General features: G+C 40.5%; 1 protein-coding gene across 1 annotated transcript in view; it reads right to left on the bottom strand.

Annotated features, from left to right (window-relative positions):
- Positions 1-1,456: 1,456 nt before the first annotated feature.
- mtus2b (microtubule associated tumor suppressor candidate 2b) overlaps positions 1,457-25,643 on the bottom strand; it is a gene marked incomplete at its 5' end in the record, with an annotated part of 86,277 nt that continues 62,090 nt past the window's right edge. The window contains 9 exons of the mRNA XM_079823278.1: positions 1,457-3,584; positions 4,527-4,624; positions 6,139-6,258; positions 6,593-6,691; positions 6,774-6,847; positions 7,073-7,178; positions 8,927-9,141; positions 10,480-10,546; positions 21,746-21,945. Coding sequence (XP_079679404.1) covers positions 3,377-3,584; positions 4,527-4,624; positions 6,139-6,258; positions 6,593-6,691; positions 6,774-6,847; positions 7,073-7,178; positions 8,927-9,141; positions 10,480-10,546; positions 21,746-21,945 — 1,187 coding nt within the window. The 3' untranslated portion in view covers positions 1,457-3,376. The remainder of the gene's footprint in view (positions 3,585-4,526; positions 4,625-6,138; positions 6,259-6,592; positions 6,692-6,773; positions 6,848-7,072; positions 7,179-8,926; positions 9,142-10,479; positions 10,547-21,745; positions 21,946-25,643) is intronic.

The following is a 25,643-nucleotide window of genomic DNA, read 5'->3' as shown; positions in this document are numbered from 1 at the left end:
TAAAATGCTAACGTTATGTTTTGTAGTATTTTCACAAACCTTTCAGTTTAATATTATGCAGCCAAGTCTCTACAAAGTAGGGCAAATGCCCTCAGTAGTGTCCACATGAATGCAGTTTAAGCATATTATGGGTCAGAGCAACCGGAAGACTTATGATACATACTGTACAGAGAGACATTAACAGCCATGACTGATACCTATGGCGTCAAGTTTACAGGCAGTTCTTACGGCGTAAAGCATTCTGGAGATTTCTGTAAACAAGGATAGTTGAAATGAAGGCATGAGTATCGTTTTCCCTCACAAATATGAGTGAGAAGACGAAGGTCAAGACGGCAGGTTGATGTTTTGCAAGTCGTTTACACTACTGCATTGTCAGTCCACGCTAATATTAGCATCCTTGTGTAGTGGTTACAACATGTGGATGAACCACCTTAAAAAGTGTAAGGACATGTTAAAATCACGTTTGCATCAACATTTAACCCCCTAGACTATTAGTTGGTATCCGGTTTTGACAAAGTATTTACCTCATTTGAAAGACATGTCCATCCGAAACGTGCCTGTAGAGATGTTTTCCTGTGTTTTCCTCATGTGTGTGTGTGTTGTAATGCCTCGGCTTGCACAGAAGGTTGCTGGTGGGTGGCTTTCCTTTGAAAAAAGGCAATATTCCTAGTAAAACGGGTATACTTGATGTCCTGATCAATCTTTGGAAAAGCTTGAGACCATAGGCAAAGGTTGAAGACTTTTCACCTCAGCACAAGACCAAGAGCCAAATCCATCAGAGAAGAAGGTACAAAAAAGGTACATTTCAAAATGGCTTGTGAAACATCATAATGCACAACATTGTGATGGACACGATAATGTCTTAAAGTAAAGAAAGGTGAATAATGTTCCTTTTTCATGTTTGGGTAACCGCTCCTACTCAACCCGCTCCGAGCGGTATTCGAAAACCGGTGTCTCCGGCATGGGAACGGGTAACAAGGACGCTAAAGACAGCAGTCTCCAGGGGAGGGAGGTTTACTCGCACAGCTCTTACTAGCTGGCCTCTGTTACATTCACCTCCCTAAACCTCACTCCCACCCGGGTCACGGCACCAAATGTAACCGGTCCTACTCAACCCGCTCCGAGTGGGATTCGAACCGGCATCTCTGGCATGGGAGGCAGACGTGCAAACAAGGACGCTAAAGACAGCAGTCTCCAGGGGAGGGAGGTTTACTCGCACAGCTCTTCACTAGCTGGCTTCCGTTAAACTCACCCCCCCCTTAAACCTCACTCCCATCCGGGTCACGGCACCAAATGCTCCGAGCCAGATTCGAACCGGCGTCTCCGGCATGGGTAGCCTCTAGAAGCCAGGGGAGTGAGGTTTACTCACACAGCTCTTACTAGCTTGCCTACGTTACATTTGTTCATTTAACAACTTGCATATGACAAACTTTTTTGTGGAACACTTTTTTTTTTTATGAATGTGATGCTCGCTCTTTTCCATGCAATTACAACAAACGGGGACTGATGCTTTCAAGCTTCAAAAAGAACACAAAACACCATGAAAGTGTATTAAAAGTGATCTATACAACTTGTGTACTACATTCCTACTACTAAGTCTACTAAAGTCTACCGACTTTGAGAACAGATCAAAATCTTAATTCACTATAAATCTTGACATATTTCCTTGGTCTTTGGGTTGTCTGTGAGAAAAGCAATGTCCAGTTGGTGAACGGATCATTCTTTTGAGTACCAATTAATTGATTTTGAATTATTAGGTTGATCCAGTTGGTAATAAATGGTCTGTTGTGTGTGTGTTTCACGTACAATAACATAACTCGCTGCCTAACTACCATACGATCTTTGGAGAAATCAACTAGCTTGTCATGATCTCCAAACCGTAGTAACTTTGTCTCACATCTGTCATTCAACACACATTGGTTCAACGATAAAGAGCAGTTGTTTATGATGTCCCTCAGGTTGTGGTAATACCTAGTGATGGGGAGTCCACTCCAAAAGAGTCGATTCCTTGACTCTTAATAGCCCCAGAGTCGGGGTCGACTCCAGCACAGGAATCGATTCTCGAATGAAATCACTCACTTGTTTACTGGATCTTTAATCCCTATAAAGTGCATGGCAGTTGAGTGCACTATAACCAAGGAATGAATTAAATGAAGCAAGGAGTTCAGACACTGACGTAATACACCGCACCAGAGAGCTGTCGCAGAAACGTTGTCACACACACACATTGAGTGCTTACTTTAAAAATAGAAAACAGTCACAGCGACTTAGTTTGTCATTATACATAGGCTTCCTCATGCTAGCTTTAGTTTAATTGATGGTATATTAATGCAATGAATATAGATTTGGTTTTCCATTGTGTTCATAATCATAAAAAACATCAAGAAGAAACACATCAATAAGGCTACATTATTGTATGTTTTAGTTTTAAGTATCTTTAACTCACCTTTTAAGAAAATGTGCGTTTAGCGCCATCACTCGACAACAGCTCTTTTCCTCTGTAAAATGATGTATCTGCAACAGCTAGGTAGAAAGGTTGATAGCTACTCATCAAGGCTAAATTGGACTAATTTGGACAGTCACGCTAAAAGTGTGATGTGTTATAAGGGGATTTTAAGGCTTATTTGTGTCGGGGAAGTTTGTAACAACTGCAATTTTGTCTTATTTCTGATGCTGTTTTGATATAAATTAAATGGAGTCGAGGAGTCGATTCCATAGACTCCTACAGTGGGAGTCAGGAATCAGAGTCGACTCCAAAAAACCTGGAATCGAACACCCCTAGTAATAACTTCTACTAATTAACCGTTCAAGTCAAGATATAATTATTGTCAGATCATTGGTTTCATTGGACATTAGAAACCGAAATGTTGAATTATGTTGGTAACGACAGAACTTGCGACCATAGTTGGCTTTGGGAAATGCACCACTGATTGACTTTTTCACGATAGGACTGATTTTGTTCAACTCACTGACAGGTGAAGATTATCAGTGAATTTAAATATGCCTTTCATGTATTCTTTTAAAGCTTGAAAGCTTAAATCCCCATTAATTGTACTCTCAGTGCGTGAAAAAAAAAATCTATTCATGTTCCACATAAGAAAGTCAGTCATGCAGGTTTGGAATGAGTAAATAATGACAAAATGCTTCATTTTTGCTCATATACATGCCTTCAACTATTTTGTTCAGTCCTGCTCCAACTCAAACCTTGATCAGTAACATTGAACAGTAAGTTCAGACGTGATGAAACAGAAAACACACTGGTGTAAGAGGCGTGGTAGCATCTTCTGTTCCATCCAATCAGAATCCACATGATATAAATATAATTTAAAGATATAAAAAAGGAACAAAATATGTGAAGAGGCAGAGAATTGGACACTCATCTAGGGAAGGGCTGTTGTCGGGAGGGTGAACCAGGACTAGAGGCTGGTCGATGAAGGGGCGACTGGGTGGGAGACATTCGAGGGCTCAACTCGCCCGTTTGAAGACGCCACATAAGCTCTTCGTTGGTGCGACTCAGTCGCTTCTTCTCGTTGCTCTCTTTCTCAACGTACACCTGCAGGTTGGCGTTTTCCTCTGACAGTTGCCTGGTAGAATAGAGAAAACAACTGATGATAATTATTCTGTAGCTTTAGGCCAAGTACACATTGTAAATTCCAGAAGATAACCGCATTTAAATATGGGAGTGAATCCCCTAAATGATCGTTCCGTGTTTGTACAGAACACGACTCAAAATGACTGTTTTTTGTAATGAGATCTTGCGAGTCAAGGCTCATAACTCTTTCCCTGTGGTTTTCTTGCACCACACACGTACAGAAGAGACACACATTTCTGATACATGTTTAAATAAGTCATTAACAACTAATTGTTTAGTTCGGTTCTATACACAATGCATATAAATGTAGAATGCGGTTGTCACTCCTTTAAATTACTGAACTCTGTATAGAACAGGATTAAGCACTAAAAGGTGAACTGACAACTGTATTTAACTGCAGTGTGAACGTGGCCTTAAAATAGTCATAGTATAGAAATCATAATTTCATTGTTCTTTTGAAATAATAGTTTCTGTCATGACAACTCTCTGAGTGTTTGGCATGGTAATGGGTATGACAATGTTGATATGTTTGGTCTTGGCGGATTAGATTTGCAACGCTGCTGCTCCTGCAGAGCAAGCACAGGACTTGCTACTGCCAATACATCCACAACACGCTGCTATGAGCAAGACATGCTGATGCTGTACAATATAGCGTACATTAATTACTCATAGCAGATCTGGACAGGTGGAGCTGGGGAAGGTGGAGGGTTTCTGAAAGCGAACTGTAACTGCTACAGCAAATGCTGCCCGGTATTTGAAGGTTGAGCAGGGAGCTCATTGGCTACTTCGATACAGCAGGAACCAATCAGCTGTGCCCTTTAGAAAATGATGTGATTGCAAACAGATTGAGCTAAGGACCTGCGCCATCTGGAGTTTCATGACAGAACTTTGTCAGTACCTTTAATGGTATAAACTATAAACGTTTTATAAAGACCTGGACATTGCGAGGTTGCGGTCGATCCTGTCTTTTAGGTCTTCATTTTGCTGCTGTAACACCTGAATACGCTCCTCCAACAGAACGTTCTTTTGGGCCTATGCAAAAACATGACAAACACACAAAATCACTGAAAAAACGGTGACATTTCTACTTTCAAAGGAGAACTTGGTGCTTCGTTCCACATGATATAAATTCAAATGAGATGGAAACTCCAGTCATATCAGAGGATATAAAAAGAAGTGTTGTTTACACTATATTGTTATTGAACACTTTTTGGGTGTCAGATACATCTGCATATAGGGCATTTCTAATGGCACAGGTGACTTTAAGGCAGAATGCACAAATCCTACACTCTAAAAAATGCACTAACCCAGCAATTGGGTTGTTTTAACCCAGCATTTGGGTTGTTTAACCCAGCGGTTGGGTTAAATGTTTGCTTAAAACAACCCAATTGCTGGGTTAGTCAATTTTCAACCCAACTTGGGTTATGTTTAACCCAGCATTTTTTAGAGTGTATACACTGATACAAATCTGATATTCCCCAAACTGTTTACGTTAATTTAAGATATAATCAACTTTGTTTACGTGAATACTTTCCAAAATGACAATTTTGACATTTTGTGTGTATTGGTCTGTTTAAGTGCAAAAACACACACAAAAGAAAGCTCTATTCAGTACTCGTGCTCTGGCATCTCAGAGGCACAAAAAACAGACTGAACTGAGCTCTTTCATCATGCTTTTTCAGATTCATCCATATGTCTATGCTTCTCTTTCTCCCAAACATTTACATTTTATGAGGCATTCAAGTGTATGCCAACTAAACTAATCTTTATTCTTTTGAGAAAACTGAAACACACTTTCTAAGTATGACCATGGGTGCACACACTGTGCCGAGGAACCGTCTTCTTCCATTTTTCTATAAACTGATCAGTGTTCAAAAAATGTTGGGAAACTTCACATGACCCTATACAAGTGATTACTGATACAAAAAAAAAAAAAAAAACTTTTAAAGAAGAAACATATCATCCACTGACTTTCAAAGCTGCTATAGAAACGACTTTCAACTTTGAGAGCCTTGATAGAAATGTAGTGGAGTAAAAAGTACGATATTTGTCTTTCAAATGTAGTGAAGTTAAAGTAAAAGTATCCCTAAAAAATAATACTTCAGTAAAGTACAGATACTCAAAAAGTGTACTTAAGTACAGTACTCAAGTAAATGTACTTAGTTACTGTCCACCTCTGGTAACAACATGGCTGATGTAGTACGTCTGAATTTCATTCATACAACATACACTCATACTATATAGAGTGCACTTTTTTTAACGGTCACAAAATAAATTCAACTGTTGTACCTCCTCCAGACAGTACACAATTTCAGACGCAGCGGTGGTCTTTTTTGATTGGCTACTTTCTGATTGGCAGGGGGGAGGGACATTCTCATTCTATAGATCATTTGATTGGACAAAAATCTGTGTAGTGCAACATGACTAATTTGATAATTGTCAATTTTGAACATATCTGCTAAACTAAAATTTTACAAGAAAATAATAGTCACAAAACATCCAATTCTTTAATAATTAAAGCCATCTCTTTCTCCGTAGTAATTCACCATTTTTTCCAGCTCTGAAATTTTGAGCTCCTGTTGATGAATCTGCTGGTTCTTCATCTCCAGAACCTCTTTAAGACTCTTCAGGTCCTCCTCAATATGCTGATATGGAGCGAGAGCATCCTGTACACACACAAACACAAATTCAAATTACTACTTGTATCATATAACTAATCACATCTAATAATATTATAATTAACTACAATTTAATAAGTATAAAGTATGCCAGTGTTCAAGTTTCTTTGCAACAATTTAAATTAAGTAACACAATTAAAAATGTCATTAAGCAATAGATTTTTCTTTTAATGTATGAGTTGAACCAGCTACACTCTTTAAAATAAAGGATGAATATATTTATTTTGTAGCACACAGAGGACAAAATTTGGGGGGGGGCATTAACTTCTCTCTAAATGCCACTGGCCACACACAACACAAAAGAGAAAATCAAGAACAGTACCACTATCTGCTCGTCTGTGCTTCTGCGCAGGGCTTCTTCAAAGCGCTTGGCCCGGTCTCGCAGAGCACGGTTCTGAAATGTCAGCGTGTCCACCTGATCCTTCACACAGCACAGAAACACACACCTTTACACGTGCCGTCATAAAGAAAAGGGAGAAAAACAGAGTGAGGACATACAGTACCTGCAGTGAGAGTCTGAGCTTCTCAAATTCCTCATCCATTGACTTCTTTTGCTGCTCATGTGCCATCTTCAGGTCTAAAAAGAAACAACCAGTTCATGTTAGTAAGAACACACTGACGAAGAAGAATTCACACACAGGTTAGATTCAACCATCTGTAGTGATGTTGGTTAAGCAGAAGTTACCAGAGCTCTCTTAGTTGATATTATAGACCTTCTAGCCCAAATAATGCTGTCTAAGTAGGCAGCTCACTAGGTTTGCTTTCTGGGAGTGTGATGGATGTGTCTGTCAGCAGGACTCACTCTTGATGGTTCTGGTGTGTTCTTCCTGTAAAGTGGCCAGTGTGGCACCATGAGTCGCTTCCATCTCCACCATGGCCGTCTCATGGTTTTCATTCATCTCCTCGATCTATAAACAAAAACAGCTTTTAAAAGGTGCTCTGGAATACTGGATTCTGATTGGTCAAATGCATGTCAGACGCAATTTACATGTCCGCATGAGGCTTTCCATTTCCAGGACACAGATATTTCATCACTGGACTGTAGTGATACTTCCACGGCAAAAATCGGCACAATTCCATATGATTTGTTTCGGTATAAACGCGGAAACTACGGTGGCCCAGTAGTGCACAACACAACGAAATTTAAAAAGCATACATAAGTTCACAACACAATGAAATAAATTCACAACACAACGAAATCAAGCCACAACACAACAAAATCAAGCCACAACACAACGAAATCAAGCCACAACACAACGAAATCAAGCCACAACACAACGAAAAAGCCACACAACACAACGAAATCAAGCCATATCTTTGTAAGATTGCCGATTCTATAGAACAGTGGCAACTTTACTGCGCCCCCGAGTGGTTGGGAGCATTTCCGTTGTGTTGTGGCTTGATTTTGTTGTGTTGTGGCTTGTTTCTGTTGTGTTGTGGCTTTTTCGTTGAGTTGTGGCTTGTTTCCGTTGTGTTGTGGCTTTTTCGTTGTGTTGTGGCTTGTGTTCGTTATGTTGTGAACTTATGTTTGCTTTTTATATTGCTTTGTGTTGTGCACTACTGGGCCACTGTAGGAAACAACTTAAAATCTCATACAGATAAAAGTAAGACAGCATTTGAAACTGTAAAGTTTGTATTTGGGTACACTTTCCTTTCCGTGAAGCTGGTGGAGCGCGCCACAACAATGAATCGAAACCAAGTGCCATATGAACTCTTGGGCTGCGTCCGAAAACGTTGGAGGACACATTTCAAGGTAGGAAGACATCAAGGCAAGTCCGAATCCACTGTTAGCTTCACTTCCTGTCTCCTGAGAGACCTTCATCTGATGGATTTTTGAAGGCAGCACAGATGTATCCTTCGCTGCCTTTGATATCCCACAATCCTGTGCTTTCCATTCTGTGACAGTTGAGCTAGAAAAATAAAGATTGCCTGATAAGGCAGCGAGGCAACAAGTCACTGCCTAGGTTTTCGGATGCAGCATTGTTTTGGGTTGGTGCATAGATCGTCTCTTCTTCTTCTTCTGCTCTTTTTCCTGTTGTGGCAGTTAGCAAACAGGAAACCCGTTGCTGTTGAAACCTGTGCGCCCCCTTCTGGATTGGATAGTGGATCGCATGTGACTGACTGAATTCCTCACCTGACTATACATCGAACAGTGACGTCCGTACCTTGACGGTCCGGGATGAATACATGTACACCCCTAGTAGACTAGTGCAATTGTCTTTGTGATCTTCAGTTTTGCTTTGCTGCTAAGTGACAAATGTCCACCGACCGTCGCTGCTGAACCAAGAGGCTTGCTGTTGGCTGGCGTTCTGAATTTGTGTCAAAGTTCACCAAACTTGAATCCGACGGGGACATATCTTTGCCAACAGACGTCTAAAAGGCGAAATTCTTCATTCCCTATTGAAGTGGCTGGATCTCGCTTACGTTTATGCTAGGGTACACTGGACTAGGATTAAACGTGTTGAATGTATGTGTACTTCAAAGTCTGTGCATTCACGTCCAAACTGAAGTATACTTTGGGTTACTTTTCAGACTACATACCCATGCAGCCACTTCCTAGACTTTCTAAAACCTTCACTGAGCCTTCACACCACGCACTCCTTTGTGTATAATGCCCAAATAAAAGCCTTTACACCCTGTTACTCCCTCATCTCACCTGTTCCTGGTGCTGGGAGCGTAGCTGCACCAGGCGGCTCTTCTGTTGTTGCTGGATTCGCTGAATCTCAGAGTTGTGCTCTTCTACCAGTCTCTCCTGTAGGGCCTTGAGCTCCTGCTGCTGCTCCTCTTGGAGTTCTTTCAGCTCCCGCTCAAAACTCTGCTCCAGCTGGGCCTTCTCACCCTGCAGACGCTCCCACCGCTGGACACTGACCACTACAGAGACAGAACATAGTTATGACAGATTTATACATGCAAAATTTAACTTTTTTAAACCTTGGCCCCTATTCTGGTGAAGAAATTAAAAAATATGAACTGCTTTATTTTCTATTAATTAAATATGGGGTTTGCACATTTTGCAACACCGTTATCAAAATTTGAGATGTCTAAAAAAAAAAAAATGTATCCTAACATATTAAAAACACTGATTTGTGTGCTCTTGCCATTTTATAGCAATACAAAAATTAAATAATCAACATTTATCAATTTTAAAAAAGAAAGTTCACCAGAATAGGTAGCAAGTTTAAAAGTAACAGAGTTGCACATTTATCATAAATAAAGCTGTCACTCAGGCTGGCAATTTTCACACCAAATGTTAGTTTTAGTATCATTGAGATGCTATTTTTTATTCATATTTTGAATTAGTTTTTATGTTTATATGTTTTAATTTTAATTTCAGTTAAAGTCTTAGTAATTTTGCTGTGTTTAGAAGTTTATTTTAAATATGTCTATATAGTCATTTTTATTTGTTTAGTTTTATTTATTTATTTTTAACTAAATGAAAATGGGAAATGTTGCCTTGGCAATTAGCCTAAATCAAATACGTTTGTTTTTGTATATTTTTTTTATTTCAGTTAACGTTCATTTTACTTCAAGTGATGATTTTATTTATGGTTTCAGTTTCAATTTTAATAATAACCCTGGTTTGTAGCTATTGATAAACTTAAATTTCCCATAAATTAAAGAAAAATATTTCTTTGAATATCTTGGGTAACAGGGTTGAAGGTTGAGCTTGACGAATGCAGTCAACACATTAATATTTGCATTATTTCTTGACTGTCAACATTTTAAGAAATAGCATATTTTTTCAAGGGGAAATCATGCTGTAACCGAGCTGCGTGCAAAACAACACAGATAAATACAGTGTATTTGGTCATTCAAAATTTTGGGGAAAATTATATTTTTTTACTGTAATAAACTAAATTTCAAATCAAAATTATGACATTGCATGGTTTTATATGAGATATTTAAAACTCGCCGTTTATCATGCTAGTTTAATTGTATATTACAAAATAGTTTACCTACCAAATTTAAAACTTCATGACCAAAATAAAATGAAATTGTGCCACTAACACTTACAAAAACAAAACAAAAACCAAGTGTACTATATAGAATATGATACTGGATGATTTACTAAGAAGTGTTGATGCCAAATTAAATATATGAAGGGATAAAAATGCCATGTACAAATATGTTATTTAAGATCTTTTTTCAGTGTATTCTGAAGCACAAGCATGAGATCACTGTTGTGTGTGATGTCCAGAGGAGACTTACCCACTTCATCCCTGATCCTGGCTAACTGCAGGGATAACTCCCTCTCCTTCACGGCAGCGCTCTCGCTCTGGAAAACACACACAGAGATACACAGATGTGTTATGAATAGCTCCACAGAATCTGCAAGCTCACGAGTGTTGGGGAAAATTAAGCAGAGGAACTGATGAAAACAGTGCTTACAACAATGCTTACAGTTCCACAGTGAACGCGTTATCAAATGTTTCAAACGTTTGTAATAAACAAACATGAGGGATGAATCTGCAAAAATGTGCAGAACTGCTCACTTTTCCCCAAATTAAACATCCCAGCCAAAATACCACTTTAAAGGGGTACTATTGTGCTTGTTTAAATGTTCAACTCTCTTTAGTGTGTAATGTTGCTGTCTGAGCATGAAACAGATCTGCAAAGTTACAGTCACTCCAGCAGGAGTTGTTCTCTATATCAGTAAACACCGTTTCTGAAAACGGCTCCATTGAGTTTTGAGTTTTCTTCCAGGAACGAAGACTTCACAATATTACGAATTTAAATAATTCCCGGCCAAGGCAAAATAAAGGGGGCGAGGCCTGGTTGAGTTGTGGAAGTGTGAAACTCGAGATTATGGGGTGTGACATTTCCCAAACACGCTCAAAGTGTTTGACCAATCACAACACACTGGTCCAGGCGACCAATCAGAGTACTTTGCACTTTTCGGAAGGAGGGACTCCCTAAAAGCATAGCTAGCCAACTATGGTCGCAAGTTACGTCGTTACCAACATAGTTCAACAATTTTCCAACGAACATTCGCGAACAGCGTCGCAAACGTGGTTGTAGCTACCGCTAGAAGCATTACATGACATGTGGACTTTAATAGATCTGCTCTGAACAATAAGCAAGCAAACATTCAGTACATTCTAAGGGCCATTTTTTAACGATCTACAGTAGATTTAGTCTCCTAAAATCTAATGAGTTTAGTTCAATTGTAATACATTAAACATTTAAGCGTCACATAACCGACTGTCACTTGAACTGACATTTTGACATTTTGTTTTTGACATTAAAATACACGAAAGAGAACTCAGTTCACTTTTTTGTCTGTTTTTTAAAAACAGCTATATAGTTTTTATAAATTTTTATTTCTGTTTTAGTCAGTAGGCCATATCAGGTTAAGCTAAAGCTTCAAATAAGTTTGTTTATTTATTTATTTTATTTCAGTTAACATTTATTTAATTTCAAGTAACAAAGTTTTTTTTTAATGGTTTTAGTTAGCCATTATAACCCTGATACTTTATTGAATGTGTCAAATACTGGTCTTTCCTCCTGACTATAAATTAAAAGGGAATCAAATTAAATACAGGTTATTGTGTAACCAAAAACGAATATATAATGCGTGACTTTTAATTATAAACAAGCTCGAAATACACCGGGACTCTTATTTTGAAATGTCTGCGCCTCTGTTGCAGTTGCAGGAGCTCATTCAAGTTCAGATGAGGAGATAAAATATGTATTGTTACAACCGTCTAAAACATATTACTATATAAACATCGTAAAGTAAACATTGTCATTTTTCATCAGCATTAGTTCATAAACAATTGCATGGCATAAATGTGCGCTATTCATTGATTGTGAGCCGCTCTGATGTTTGAGCCTGTAAAGCGTGCAACAGCGCCGTGTTTTCCAGCGGTTAGATCAACACGTTCAAATCAAATGTGCGCATCTGTTACACAGGACATCAGTTACTGAATCTCTTCCCTAATCGGCCCTCCCTAACATTTTCGTCTTGTTTTTATTTGTTGACGAAAATGACAGTTGATTTTCGTCATAGTTTTTGTCATCCAACACTAGTTTTTATTTAGTTATCGTCTAGTTTTCGTCAGTGAAAAAAGGTTGTTGACGAAAATTATGACTAAAATTATTTGTCAACGAAATTAACACTGCACCCTAGTGTAATAAGCAGAGTGTACGCCTGTTGTGCACCCGCCTATAGGCGCATATTACTATTGCGCCCTTTAAATAACAAAAAAAATACTGCGTCATTGACTTTAGACCAGGTTTGTGCTAGTCAATGGCGCAGTCGTTTTCAATTCCGCAAAAAAGCAACCCGCCAACAATGCGCCTGAACACACCTCGTTTTCAGACCAGCACGCCCATGGGCGAACAGATGGGCGAGAGAGCATTTGCTGAACGTGAAAATAATAACCGTGTTGGGCTGAAACTAGCAAAAAACACTAGCGTCGCGCCTGGCGTCGCATTGCACCGGGTGTATAATAGGGCCCTAAATCTTTCATTCCATTTAAATAAATATACATTTTGATCTATACATTTCAGTAGGTCAACAATCAGCACCTTTTTGAAGAGTCACATATGCGTAAATGCATAAGGGAACCCCGGAGTATGACGTATTGCATCAAATAAAGCAAAGCAACATGGAGCAAAAACAGTGAAGTAGTCCTCAGTATGTTACGGATGCAGCAGTTCATGGGAAATATGCTAAATGTGTGAACTTCCAAGCATTAAAACCTATTCTAGTAGATCCCAAAAACAAAATCAATACTTTGAAAAAGGCCATAATTGGTCCGCTTTAAATAAGACATCTCTGTATACCAGCAGCACACATAATTAAATACAAAAAAACACGTTATTTAACCCTTAAATTAAACCAGCAAGCTCCAGATAACCATGTCACAGACATCTATCTGCACCAATTACAATAGTAGTACCTCTATCTGTTAATAACACACATTTACTCCAATGTGACATAACTAGCCAAACCTGTAACTGGCATGTTTGATGGTGCCACAAACCAATGAGATATTTAAGAATATAAAAGAAATCAATGTCAGCAAATGATATACCATGAGTCAGCATTTTGACACAGCAGTCCTGAACCCCACACACATTCAGCTCCAAACGCTAGCGGAGATCTCGCTGCACCATCTGCTGTTAAAAAACACCTAACCAGCATGTAAACAAACAGCAGGGTCAAGACCCCATGACCCCATAAATGCCCTGACCTTTCATCATTGTCACGTCTACAGCTCTCACCCAATCAGATCTTCCTCCAGCACACCACCTATCACGCAGATCCCTGGAGTCTTTCTATGAATAATAATCCAACTGGCTCGTTCCTCACCGTGGTTACCTTTCATTTCCTGCTGTGAAAGGTCTATAATAGTGAGAGCAAGACAATCTCAAGGACTCAGTCCCCACCTATAAAACAAAAGATAAATCTGTAGGGCTGTCACACCCCAACACACCTACATGCTTTAAAAACACATGGGCTTTCTTAGTAGTGTTATTTGCTGAGAATCACTATTACTACTGCTCATCTCGAGGGTTAGGACTTTAAATAAACCCATAATCATTTTAGTCTTGTAACTTATCCCATTCATCTCCAGACATTATGATACTAAATAAACTAATATTGCCGTCTTGGCTCGGTAAGTAACCGCATGCAAAGCAACATGCTAGATACCATTCAGAAGTGGAACACATTAGCACTCTCTAGCAATCACTCAACACCCTAGAGACCACACAGCAACATGCTAACAACCACTTAATGCAAACACATAGCAGTCCCTTAGCGACAACAACACCTTAGCAACATCCTTGCAAAGTTCTAGCAATATGCAAACAAGCACTCACAACCCCTTAGCAAACATGTGGAAACATCCTGGAAACCATCAAGAACACCATAGTAATTACATGTAAATACAACACCTTCATAGCAACACCATGGCAACTACCCAGAAGACCCTGGTGATAGACAAACAACCATTAACAATACATTATAGCAACCACCCAGAAAACCATAGAATCCACATAGAAACTGCTCAACACACAAACTACTCATAACACTTTAGAAACCACATGGCAACACCCTAGCAACCACCCATATATGACCTTAGCCACATGGTTATTAGCAAACAACCACACACAATACCTTAGCTACCACAAAGCAACACCTGCCCAGAACACCACGGTAACCACATAACAACGCATAAATAACCACACACAACTCCTTAACACAGTGTAACACCCTAGCAACCACCCAGAAAACTTTAGTGACCACATAGTATCCAGCAAACAACCATTCCCACCACCTTAGCAACCACATAGCAACGAGCTATCAAACACCCAGAACACTACAGCACGTGCATAGCAACACAAATAGCCACTCACAGCACCTTAGAAACCACATAGCCACACCCTAGCAACCACCCAGAACACTACCACAAGTGCAGAGCAGCACATAAAGAACCACTCACAACACCTTAGCAACAACCCAGAACACTACAGCAAGTGCAGAGCAGCACATAAAGAACCACTCACAACATCTTAGAAACCACATAGCAACACCCTAGCAACCACCCAGAACACTACAGCACATGCAGAGCAGCACATAAAGAACCACTCACAACACCTTAAAAACCACATAGCAACACCCTAGCAACCACCCAGAACACTACAGCAAGTGCAGAGCAGCACATACAGAACCACTCACAACACCTTAGAAAACCACATAGCAACACCCTAACAACCACCCAGAACACTACAGAAAGTGCAGAGCAGCACATAAAGAACCACTCACAACACCTTAGAAACCACATAGCAACACCCTAGCAACCACCCAGAACACTACAGCAAGTGCAGAGCAGCACATAAAGAACCACTCACAACACCTTAGAAAACCACATAGCAACTCCCTAGCAACAACCCAGAACACTACAGCAAGTGCAGAGCAGCACATAAAGAACCACTCACAAAATCTTAGAAACAACATAGCAACACCCTAGCAACCACCCCAATTACATAGTAACATGTAAACAACCACTCACATCTTAGAAATCACATAGCGAAACCATAGCAACCACCCAGAACACTACAGCAAGTGCAGAGCAGCACATAAAGAATCACTCACAACACCTTAAAAACCACATAGCAACACCCTAGCAACCACCCAGAACACTACAGCAAGTGCAGAGCAGCACATACAGAACCACTCACAACACCTTAGAAAACCACATAGCAACACCCTAGCAACCACCCAGAACACTACAGAAAGTGCAGAGCAGCACATAAAGAACCACTCACAACACCTTAAAAACCACATAGCAACACCCTAGCAACCACCCAGAACACTACAGCAAGTGCAGAGCAGCACATACAGAACCACTCACAACACCTTAGAAAACCACATAGCAACACCCTAGCAACCACCCAGAACACTACAGAAAGTGCAGAGCAGCACATAAAGAATCACTCACAACACCTTAAAAACCACATAGCAACACCCTAGCAACCACCCAGAACACTACAGCAAGTGCAGAGCAGCACATACAGAACCACTCACAACACCTTAGAAAACCACATAGCAACACCTTAGCAACCACCCAGAACACTACAGCAAGTGCAGAGCAGCACATACAGAACCGACAAGTTTTGCAAGGGCAAATTTCTTCAGAAAATGTTCAAATCTAGTTAGTGACATCATCAATGCTCATATCATGCAATGTTTAATTTCAAATGCATTAAAGACGTCAATAATGACAAAAAGTACAATAAAACCATATATTTATGTTATCAGACCACCTGCATCAAGTGTCAGGCTCAGTAGTCAGGGTGGGGTGTTTCCCTCACCGTGAGAGCACATGTTTGCCTTCACTGACAGCACACAGTGAAGACACATAAACACACACACACACACACACAACCATCATCACAAAGTATATATAGTATATAGAATGAATATGAAATAAACCAGGTCTTATGCAAAAAGCATCTCTGGTCCTACTTTAGCAAACAAGTCACAGAGCAAGAAAGCAGCATCACACACTCTTCCTGGTATTGTTTTACCGTAGTATCCAAACAGCATGTAGGATGGACACACAGAAGAGAGACATTGGCTCATGCTAGGGCAGAATGTAGCTTTATAAAAACCTGTCAGGGGAATACCATACACACACCGCATGAAAGAGAGAGAGAGAGAGAGAGAGAGAGAGAGGAGGACAGACAGACAGGCGGAGTTAGGCAGAATGTGGTAGAAAAAGGCACAAATCGGCCAACGAACGGCCTTACCTCATCCTGTATATAGCGTCATAGCCGGACTACTGCAACAATGAGTCGTGTGAGTCTGCGATTCTACACATGTTCTTCAGACAACCCCCAAGCTTCTCGCCCTCTCTCTCTCTCACACACACACACACACACTCCCTCTGAGATGTTGGGAGGAGGAGGGGTGAATGATGGAGAGATAGAAGAACAGGAGGATGAGATCAATAAAGAACAAAATAACACGTGTGCATTGTCTGATACCACTGGGAACACACATTTTCATACAAGCATCCAATCAGACAAAAGAAAGCCCTCCAGATGAAATATGATATAGTGTTCAATAGTACAGTGGCAACACTTAAACTACTGTAATCGTGACACTTGCCGTTGTATGCAATAAAGAATGCTTTAAAAAGTTCCTATGGAAAATTTTAACAAAATTAAAATTCATTAAGGCAATGTAAGTGCTTGATGATAATGCGAAAAAATAAAACAATAACATTTGGAACCAAGCTTCATGTGTTTGTTTGTTTACTACATAACACCCTAGCAACCATCCAGAACACACTAAAGACTGCATAGAAACACACCAACAACCACTCACAACCCTTTAGCAACCACCAAGTAGCAACACCTTATCAACTACCAACACCCTAAAATCTGCATAGAAACACACCAACAACCACTCACAACCCTTTAGCAACCACTAAGTAGCAACGACTTAGTAACTACCCACAACACCTTAGAAACTGCATAGAAACACACCAATAACCACTCACAACCCTTTAGCAACCACTAAGTAGCAACGACTTAGTAACTACCCACAACACCTTAGAAACTGCATAGAAACACACCAATAACCACTCACAACCCTTTAGCAACCACTAAGTAGCAACGACTTAGTAACTACCCACAACACCTTAGAAACTGCATAGAAACACACCAATAACCACTCACAACTCTTTATCAACCACTAAGTAGCAACGCCTTAGCAACTAACAACACCCTAGAAACTGCATAGAAACACACATAAAACCACTCACAACTCTTTATCAACCACTAAGTAGCAACGCCTTAGCAACTACCAACACCTTAGAAACTGCATAGAAACACACCAACAACCACTCACAACTCTTTATCAACCACTAAGTAGCAACACCTTAGCAACTACCAACACCTTAGAAACTGCATAGAAACACACCAATAACCACTCACAACCCTTTAGCAACCACAAAAGAAGCAACGTCTTATCAACTACCAACACCCTAAAATCTGCATTGAAACACACCTACAACCACTCACAAACCTATAGCAACCACATAGCAATACCCTAGTAACCACCCAGAACACCCTAGTGAACGCATAACATGAAAACAAATGCTCACAATACCTAAGCAACCACATAACGCCATAGCAACCATGCAGAACACCTGCAATCACATAGCAACATATAACTACTCACACCATCTTAGCAACGACACAGCAAACACCCAAAACACACTAATGACCGCATAGCAACCTGCTAACAACAACCACTCAGAAACACTTTAGCAACCACATAGTAGTAACACCTTAGCAACCACCCAAAACACCATGGCAACTGCATAGAAACACTCAAACAACACCTTATCAATAATATAGCAATGCCCTGGACACCATTTAAAACACTTTAGAAACCAATGTAACAATAGCAGACAGTGACCAGTGGTTGTCAAGATCCAAAGTTTCATAAACACCATAGCAGTCTATTAAACTCACAACACCTTGGCAACTACATACAAACAGCAACCATCCAGAACACCCTAGCCTTAGCAATGCCATAGCAATCACCCAAGACACTGTAGCAAACGCATAGCAACATGCTAGCGATCACTCAGAACACTTTAACAACCTTACAGCAACACCCTGGAAACCATCCTGAACACCCTAGCAACTGCAAAGCACTTCGAATATTCGTCAAAATGAAAATAAAAATAAAAATACACATTTGAAAATTGTAGGTGTGCGGCAGGCACGAGATGTGATGATGATGTAAGAGGAATTGTTTGGTATTTAATGTTTTTGTTAGCCTATCCAGTTGAACTCAACAGATACAGTTCACTCAAAACATTGCTAAAATAGAGAAGTTCATTTGACAGTTTGAGTCTGATGAATCTTGACATTGTCATCCTGGAATATGGCCATGATGTGTCTTAATACAAGGTTGTTTAAGAAAGCTCCACAAGTAGTAACCCAGAATACTGTCTAACACTTGATGGCTGCTCTGTCAAGTGCTCGTCGTCAGTGAGGAACCTGGGTGTGCTCTTTGATACCAATCTTTCGTTTGAAAGCCACATTTCTAGAATCTGTAAAATTGCATTCTACCATCTTAAAAATATATCTAAAGCACATGCACATGCTCTCAATGCAAAATGCTGAACAGTTAGTTCATTTGTTCATGACCTCAAGGCTAGATTATTGTAATGCTCTACTGGGTGGTTGCCCTGCTCGCCTAATAAACAAACTCCAGCTGGTCCAAAACGCAGCAGCTCGAGTTCTTACTAGAACCAGGAAGTATGACCATACTAGCCCAGTTCTGTCAACACTGCACTGGCTGCCTATTAAACATTGCGTCCATTTTAAAATCTTGCTTATTACTTACAAAGCATTAAATGGTTTAGCTCCCAAGTACTTGAGCGAACTCTTAACTCTTATTATACTCCATCACGTCTACTGCGGTCTCTAAACTCTGGCCAGTTGATCATACCGAGAATATCCAAATCAACTGCAGGCGGTCGATCCTTTTCCTATTTAGCACCTAAACTCTGGAACAGTCATCCTAGGATTGTACGCGAAGCAGACACACTCTCTAGACTAAAAACACATCTCTTTACTGTGGCATACACATAAAACACTTTTTCAATGAAATGATTGTTACGCTGCATTAACTAGGTCAGCCGGAACCGGGAACACTTCCCATAACACCTGATGCACTCGTTACATCATCAGAAGAATGACATCTACGCTAATGATAGTCTCTCTGTTTTATCCCGAGGTTTACTGCAGTCAGCCGGATCCGGGCCGTATCCAGATCAGATGGTGGACCTGCGCCCAGAGAAGACCAACGCCTGACCCTGAAGTGTCTGCAGAGACCGTGATTAGACTCCCCTGAAACTGCCTCATCGACACGGCATCTCAATAAACCCGTCTCCGGCGTGAAGACGCCGATCATTCGAATATTCCGATCTATTATGATCTGACCTGTAAAGTTTCCATAATAATAATCATACGCTGTTTGTTAATTGGCCAGAGGAGAACTGGCCCCCCGACTGAGCCTGGTTTCTCCCAAGGTTTATTTTTCTCCGTTAGGTCACCTGATGGGGTTTTGGTTTCCTTGCCACTGTTGCCTCTGGCTTGGCGTGCTCAGTTGGGGACACTAAACTTTTTTTTTTCTAAATTTTTCAACTAAATATCGAAATAAATCTAATAATTAAACTAAATTAACCATATAAACTAAATTACTGATCTAATTATTGATCTAAAGCCCACACTGTCACTGTATGAAAATTTAAATAAACTGATGACATCAGCGTTTTCTCCAGAATGGCTATACAGCTGAATAAAATTATGCTGCATTATTTTCCTGTTTAACACCGTAAAGCTGCTTTGAAACAATCTGCATTGTTAAAAGTGCTATATAAATAAAGTTGACTTGACTTGACATGAAAAGCTACACACTCCATCAGTAAAGTTAGGAAGAACTGTTGGCAAACATATAACATGATAGAAACATAAAAATCACTGCAATAATGATCCAGTCTTAGACTATTAAGCATTTGCCTTTTTAAATCTAAACAGCAGCTTTTTTTGGCTGGGCAGGGCAGTGTATATTGAGCCTGTGTTCACCTCAGACCGTATTTCAGCCATTTAACAAAACAAAACAAAATGCTAACTCATTTCTGCGTTTTGGCCACTCGGTTTCTTGTGGTGCATTATTATTTTGCTCATTGCGCCCTCTTGTGGCCTCAGGAGACAAGCCAAAAGCTTTTCTACCTAACAGAAATGAAGCCTTTTAAATTAGATTATAATTTGAATATTAGTAATATTTTAGTATAAAATTCCAATTTAGTTTTTCAGCCATTTTGACATCAAGGAGTTGCCCTTTGACTCGCTGGGCTCTTGAGCAAAACACTTGATCAAAACTCTTGATCAAAACTCTTGATCAAAACGGTCCTTCTTTGACTGCCTGATTTCCACAAATTGATTCTTTCGAACACTTTTGAAACATCGTAAACTTTAACTATTGAACCCTTAGTGGTAGCATCACAGTCTTAAAGGGTTAGTTCACCCAAAAATGAAAATTCTGTCATTAATTACTCACCCTCATGTCCCGTAAGACCTCCGTTCATCTTCGGAACACAACTGAAGATATTTTAGTTGAAAGCTGATGGCTGAGAAAGGCCTCCATTGGCATTCAGTACATTTACACTCCCAAGACCCATAAAAGGCACTTAAAACGTCGTTACAAAGTCCATCTCACCACAGTGACTCTACAATAATTTAACGATGCGACGACAATAGTTTTTGTGCGCAAAAAAAAAATCAAAATAACACCTTTATCCAACTTGTTCTTGTCTTCCGTGTGTGCCTCCACGACGCATGCGCGAGAATATGACGTAGCGCCGGCGTTCGGGAATCCATGAAATGCACACTTAAGCCCCATTTTGAGAACTACGCCGAGACCTAAAGCACGATCAATGTAGAATCCAACAGCTTAGACACGCGCGTCTTCCTCTGCTTGTAAACAAATCGCTTCTGGGTCATCTGTCCGAACGCCGGATCTACGTCATATTCTCGCGCATGCGTCGTGGAGGCACACACGGAAGACAAGAACAAGTTGGATAAAGGTGTTATTTAGATTTTTTTTTTTCGCACAAAAACTATTGTCGTCGCATCGTAAAATTATTGTAGAGCCACTGTGGTGAGATGGACTTTGTAACGACTTTTTAAGTGCCTTTTATGGGTCTTGGGAGTATAAGTGTACTGAATGCCAATGGAGGCCTATCTGAAGCCTTTCTCAGCATCAGCTTTCAACTAAAATATCTTCATTTGTGTTCTGAAGATGAACGGAGGTCTTACAGGTGTCGAACGACATGAGGGTGAGGAATTAATGACAGAATTATCATTTTTGGGTGAACTAACCCTTTAACTTTTAAGTTAGCAGTGCTCTGGCCTGTACAGTGGTGTCATGTGTTACCTTCTGGCAGAAGTGTTGGGTGGTGATGGTGAACACATCCAGGCATCGTGAGGACTTCCTGAGCTGATCCTGCAGGCTGATCAGCTGCCGGGCCTGATCTTCACATCGCTCTTTCAGTCTCTGAACCATCAGCCGCTCCCGCTCGGCATCCACACCGTCTGAACGCCCACCCAGACGGGCCACACATGACTTCTGACGCACTGGGGGAAAGGAAAAAAAGACGAAATATTATGATTTTTTTTTTTTTTTCGCTTCTCGACAACTGGTGCTTCCCCTCAGCACAAGTTTGGTATCATTGTAAATGTTTTCAAACTCATGCTCACTCGCGCTGACTGAAAGTGTGCGCACAAAGATACCTCAGACGTGCGCACGTATTTCAAAATATCGAGTATTTGAATATCGAATACTCGCCAATACTTGAGATTATTTCACGCAAACATCATCTGCTATGTCTTAAATTAATGTTTGGTTAACTGTTTGGGGAAAAACATCTGATGTGTAACATTATTTTAGATCCGTGCTGTACAGAAGGTCATACAGTATAGGCTGTCTGCTTCATTCATGTTAATCAAACAATTGTGGTATCATGGGAAAAAGTTTAACATTTTTCAAGAAGCACATTTGTGAGGTCAGGCACTGATGTTGGACGAGAAGGCCTGGCTCACAGTCTCCGCTCTAATTCATCCCAAAGGTGTTCTGTCGGGTTGAGGTCAGGATCCAGTCAAGCTCCTCCACACCAAACTCGCTCATCCATGTCTTTATGGGCAGACTCTTTGTGCACTGGTGTGCAGTCATGTTGGAACAGGAAGGGGCCATCCCCAAACTGTTCCCACAAAGTTGGGAGCATGAAATTGTCCAAAATGTCTTGGTATGCTGAAGCATTAAGAGTTCCTTTCACTGGAATTTAGGGGCCAAGCTCTACTCCTGGAAAACAACCCCACACCATAATCCCCCTCCTCTAAACTTTACACTTTACACAATGCAGTCAGGCAAGTACCGTTCTCCTGGCAACCGCCAAACCCAGACTCGTCCATCGGATTGCCAGACAGAGAAGCGTGATTGGTCACTCCAGAGAACACGTCTCCACTGCTCTAGAGTCCAGTGGCGGCGTGCTTTACCCCACTGCATCCCACGCTTTGCATTGCACTTGGTGATGTAAGGTTTGGATGAGCTGCTCGGCCATGGAAACCCATTCCATGAAGCTCTATTCACTGTTCTTGAGCTAATCTGAAGGCCACATGAAGTTTGGAGGTCTGTAGCTGTTGACTACAGACAAAGTTGGCGACTTCTCCGCACTGTGACCCTCAGCATGCGCCGACCCCGCTCTGTGATTTTCCGTGGCCTACCACTTCGTGGCTGAGTTGCTGTTGTTCCCAATTGACCTATGAGTAAGCCCCTCCCCTCGAACACAGATGAGCCAATAGCAGTTGAGTATCAGTTGCGCTGGGACCGGAACTCTGACATCTTTAGGTGTCAGCGCCATAGAGAAACATTGGAAAATCCGAAGCTCTCAACGGTTTGATGGTGTTTATGCTACAAAAATGCTAAAATGTCGTGCCTGAGGTACTGTAACACTGACTCCAGGGATCCTGAGAGGATTTTGTGTTTGTCATACTCTCGTTAAGTTACGATTAAAGTCGCCGCTAACATACAAACCATAATAACTAACTGTTCTCACGTCATGTAACTCTGTAGGTCAAAAACACGAAGGTCTACATTTCAGTGCCTCTCCATATTAAACTGGTTATATGTAAATTAATTTCATTTTAGATATGTTTAAGGTCTACATTATCTGTCCTTCTAAGGAGGAATCCTATTTTGATGGGTATTATAGTCTACAGGTAACGAAAGGAAGAGCTCGCACGCAGTTTATCAGAGTTGTTTTGCAGATACAAAGTTTACCAGTTATTAACTGCACCCTCTAAAAGTCATAAGCTCTGTGTATATGTTTGTTTACTGTTATTTGTATGAGTGCTTTTGTGTAATTTGCTGTGTATGTTAATGGTAATGCATCGGAGAAAGATAGTTTGTGAATGAGACGTTAATGCGCACTTCTTATGCTTTGTTTGTTCAGCTCTTACGATGATTTTTTGGAGTGAAAAAAGACATAAACTTGATAAACCATCAGTAAAGTTTGGCCATCATTCGCTACATTCTGTGTCCAGAAACATCTTGGGATAAGGTTTGCACACTGACAGCTGTACATTGTAAGATATAGCAACTCTGTTTGTTTGTCCAAGTTAGCAACAGTAACTAAGGGGGGCGGGGCTTACCGATAGGTCAATTGCTTCCACTTTGTTATAACACCACTATAGTCGGGGAGCCAAAGTCTCAAAAGCTCAATAAAATGGGTTGAACCTGACATGGTCTGCCATACTTTTTATTTGTGTTTTTTCTGTTAACTTTGACCCTAGGAACCAATAATTGGAGGGTTTAGCCGTTTTAGCTGCTCTGCCGGAAATATCGCAAAAAAAAATTGTGACCATTTTCATGTATGCACCCTTTATTTTTTATCAGAAAAATGTGAAAAATTATTTTTTTCCTCAAATCCTCAGTGGGTTGGGTAGGCTGTCAATAAATACATTTCAGATACACAGAACACATGTGCTGATAACATCCACTGAAAAAAATAACTCTTAAAACACATTTCTACATGATTTTGCATCAATTTAATGCAAAAAATAGGCGTTTTCTCACTTTTTTCCAATGTTTCAATCTTTACTTCATTGGCAATCAACTATTCCCCCAAGTTATGACATCAGTCAATATGCCATTCTTTTTACCAAATAGTATACTCATTCCACAGAAAAAATTATAAAAATCCAACCAAAATCAATGGATCTGTGATGATTTCACTACTAGTTGGCGATCAAAAAGCTCAGAACTTCAATAGAATTTTAAGCTACTCTCAAAATTATGAAAAACATGCTGGATATTTAACATCACGGCACACTTATGATCTTAGTCATTTGAATGAGTTTGGAACAGCCAACAAACGGTAACCAACGGTTATTAACGGACTTCGAAGCTGCTCATCATTGTCTGTGGTATGTGACAGGTCTGCCCCAGCATTTTGGGCAAAGAACAGTAGGCCTAATATGGATATTGTACTGGTAATTAACTGAAAGGACCACGGCAGTCTTCAAACAAGTATATTTCTGTTGATTCCTCATCCCAAACGTATCCCTGTAGCAGCAGCAGAATTCATTCTCTACTAGTTTACTTAGCTAGCTTTAGCCGTTTTAGCTAATTTCGGTGGTTTCTTTAAACGGCCATAACTCCTCAAAGGGATGGGTTTTTTTTTTTTTTTAAAGTACGTCTGCGACTGCTCCCTGCCGGTCAGCTGCTTCAGGGGGTCGGGAACGAGGCTCGGTTGACACCTGAGGCCAACCTCGAGAGGCTGGTTCCCTTAGCAGATTATCTCGGTGCATGGTTATGCCTTCTGAATATATCTGCTTGGGCCCTGCAACTGTAGAAAAGGGATACAGACTCCAGTTCGGTTACCCTCCCCTGAAGTTCAACAGGGTGGTCTGGACTGCAGTGGTCCCAGAGCAGGTTCAGGTAAGGGAACAGGAAGTTCACTCTCTGTTGGTAAAGGAGGTCATAGAACCTGTTCCTCCGCCAGACAGGGAGTCCGGGCTCATAGTACTTCATAGTTCCCAAGAAGGATGGGAGGGGGGGGGGGGGGGGGGGGTTGCATCCAATTTTAGATCTGAGGTACTTGAATCGTTCTCTGAGGAGATTCAGATTCGAGATGCTCACAATTCCAACCATCGCGAGTCAGATCCAGTTTGAGGACTGGTTTGTCACGATACTTCCATGTATACATCCTTCAGGAAGTTCCTGAGGTTTGTTTTCGGGGGCGAAGCGTACCATGTGAAAGCCATGTGCGAGAGGT

The sequence above is a fragment of the Gobio gobio genome (assembly GCF_949357685.1).
Source record: "Gobio gobio genome assembly, chromosome: 8".
In the NCBI taxonomy this organism is placed as follows: Eukaryota; Metazoa; Chordata; class Actinopteri; order Cypriniformes; family Gobionidae; genus Gobio; species Gobio gobio.
This window is presented reverse-complemented; position numbering and strand designations above follow the sequence as displayed.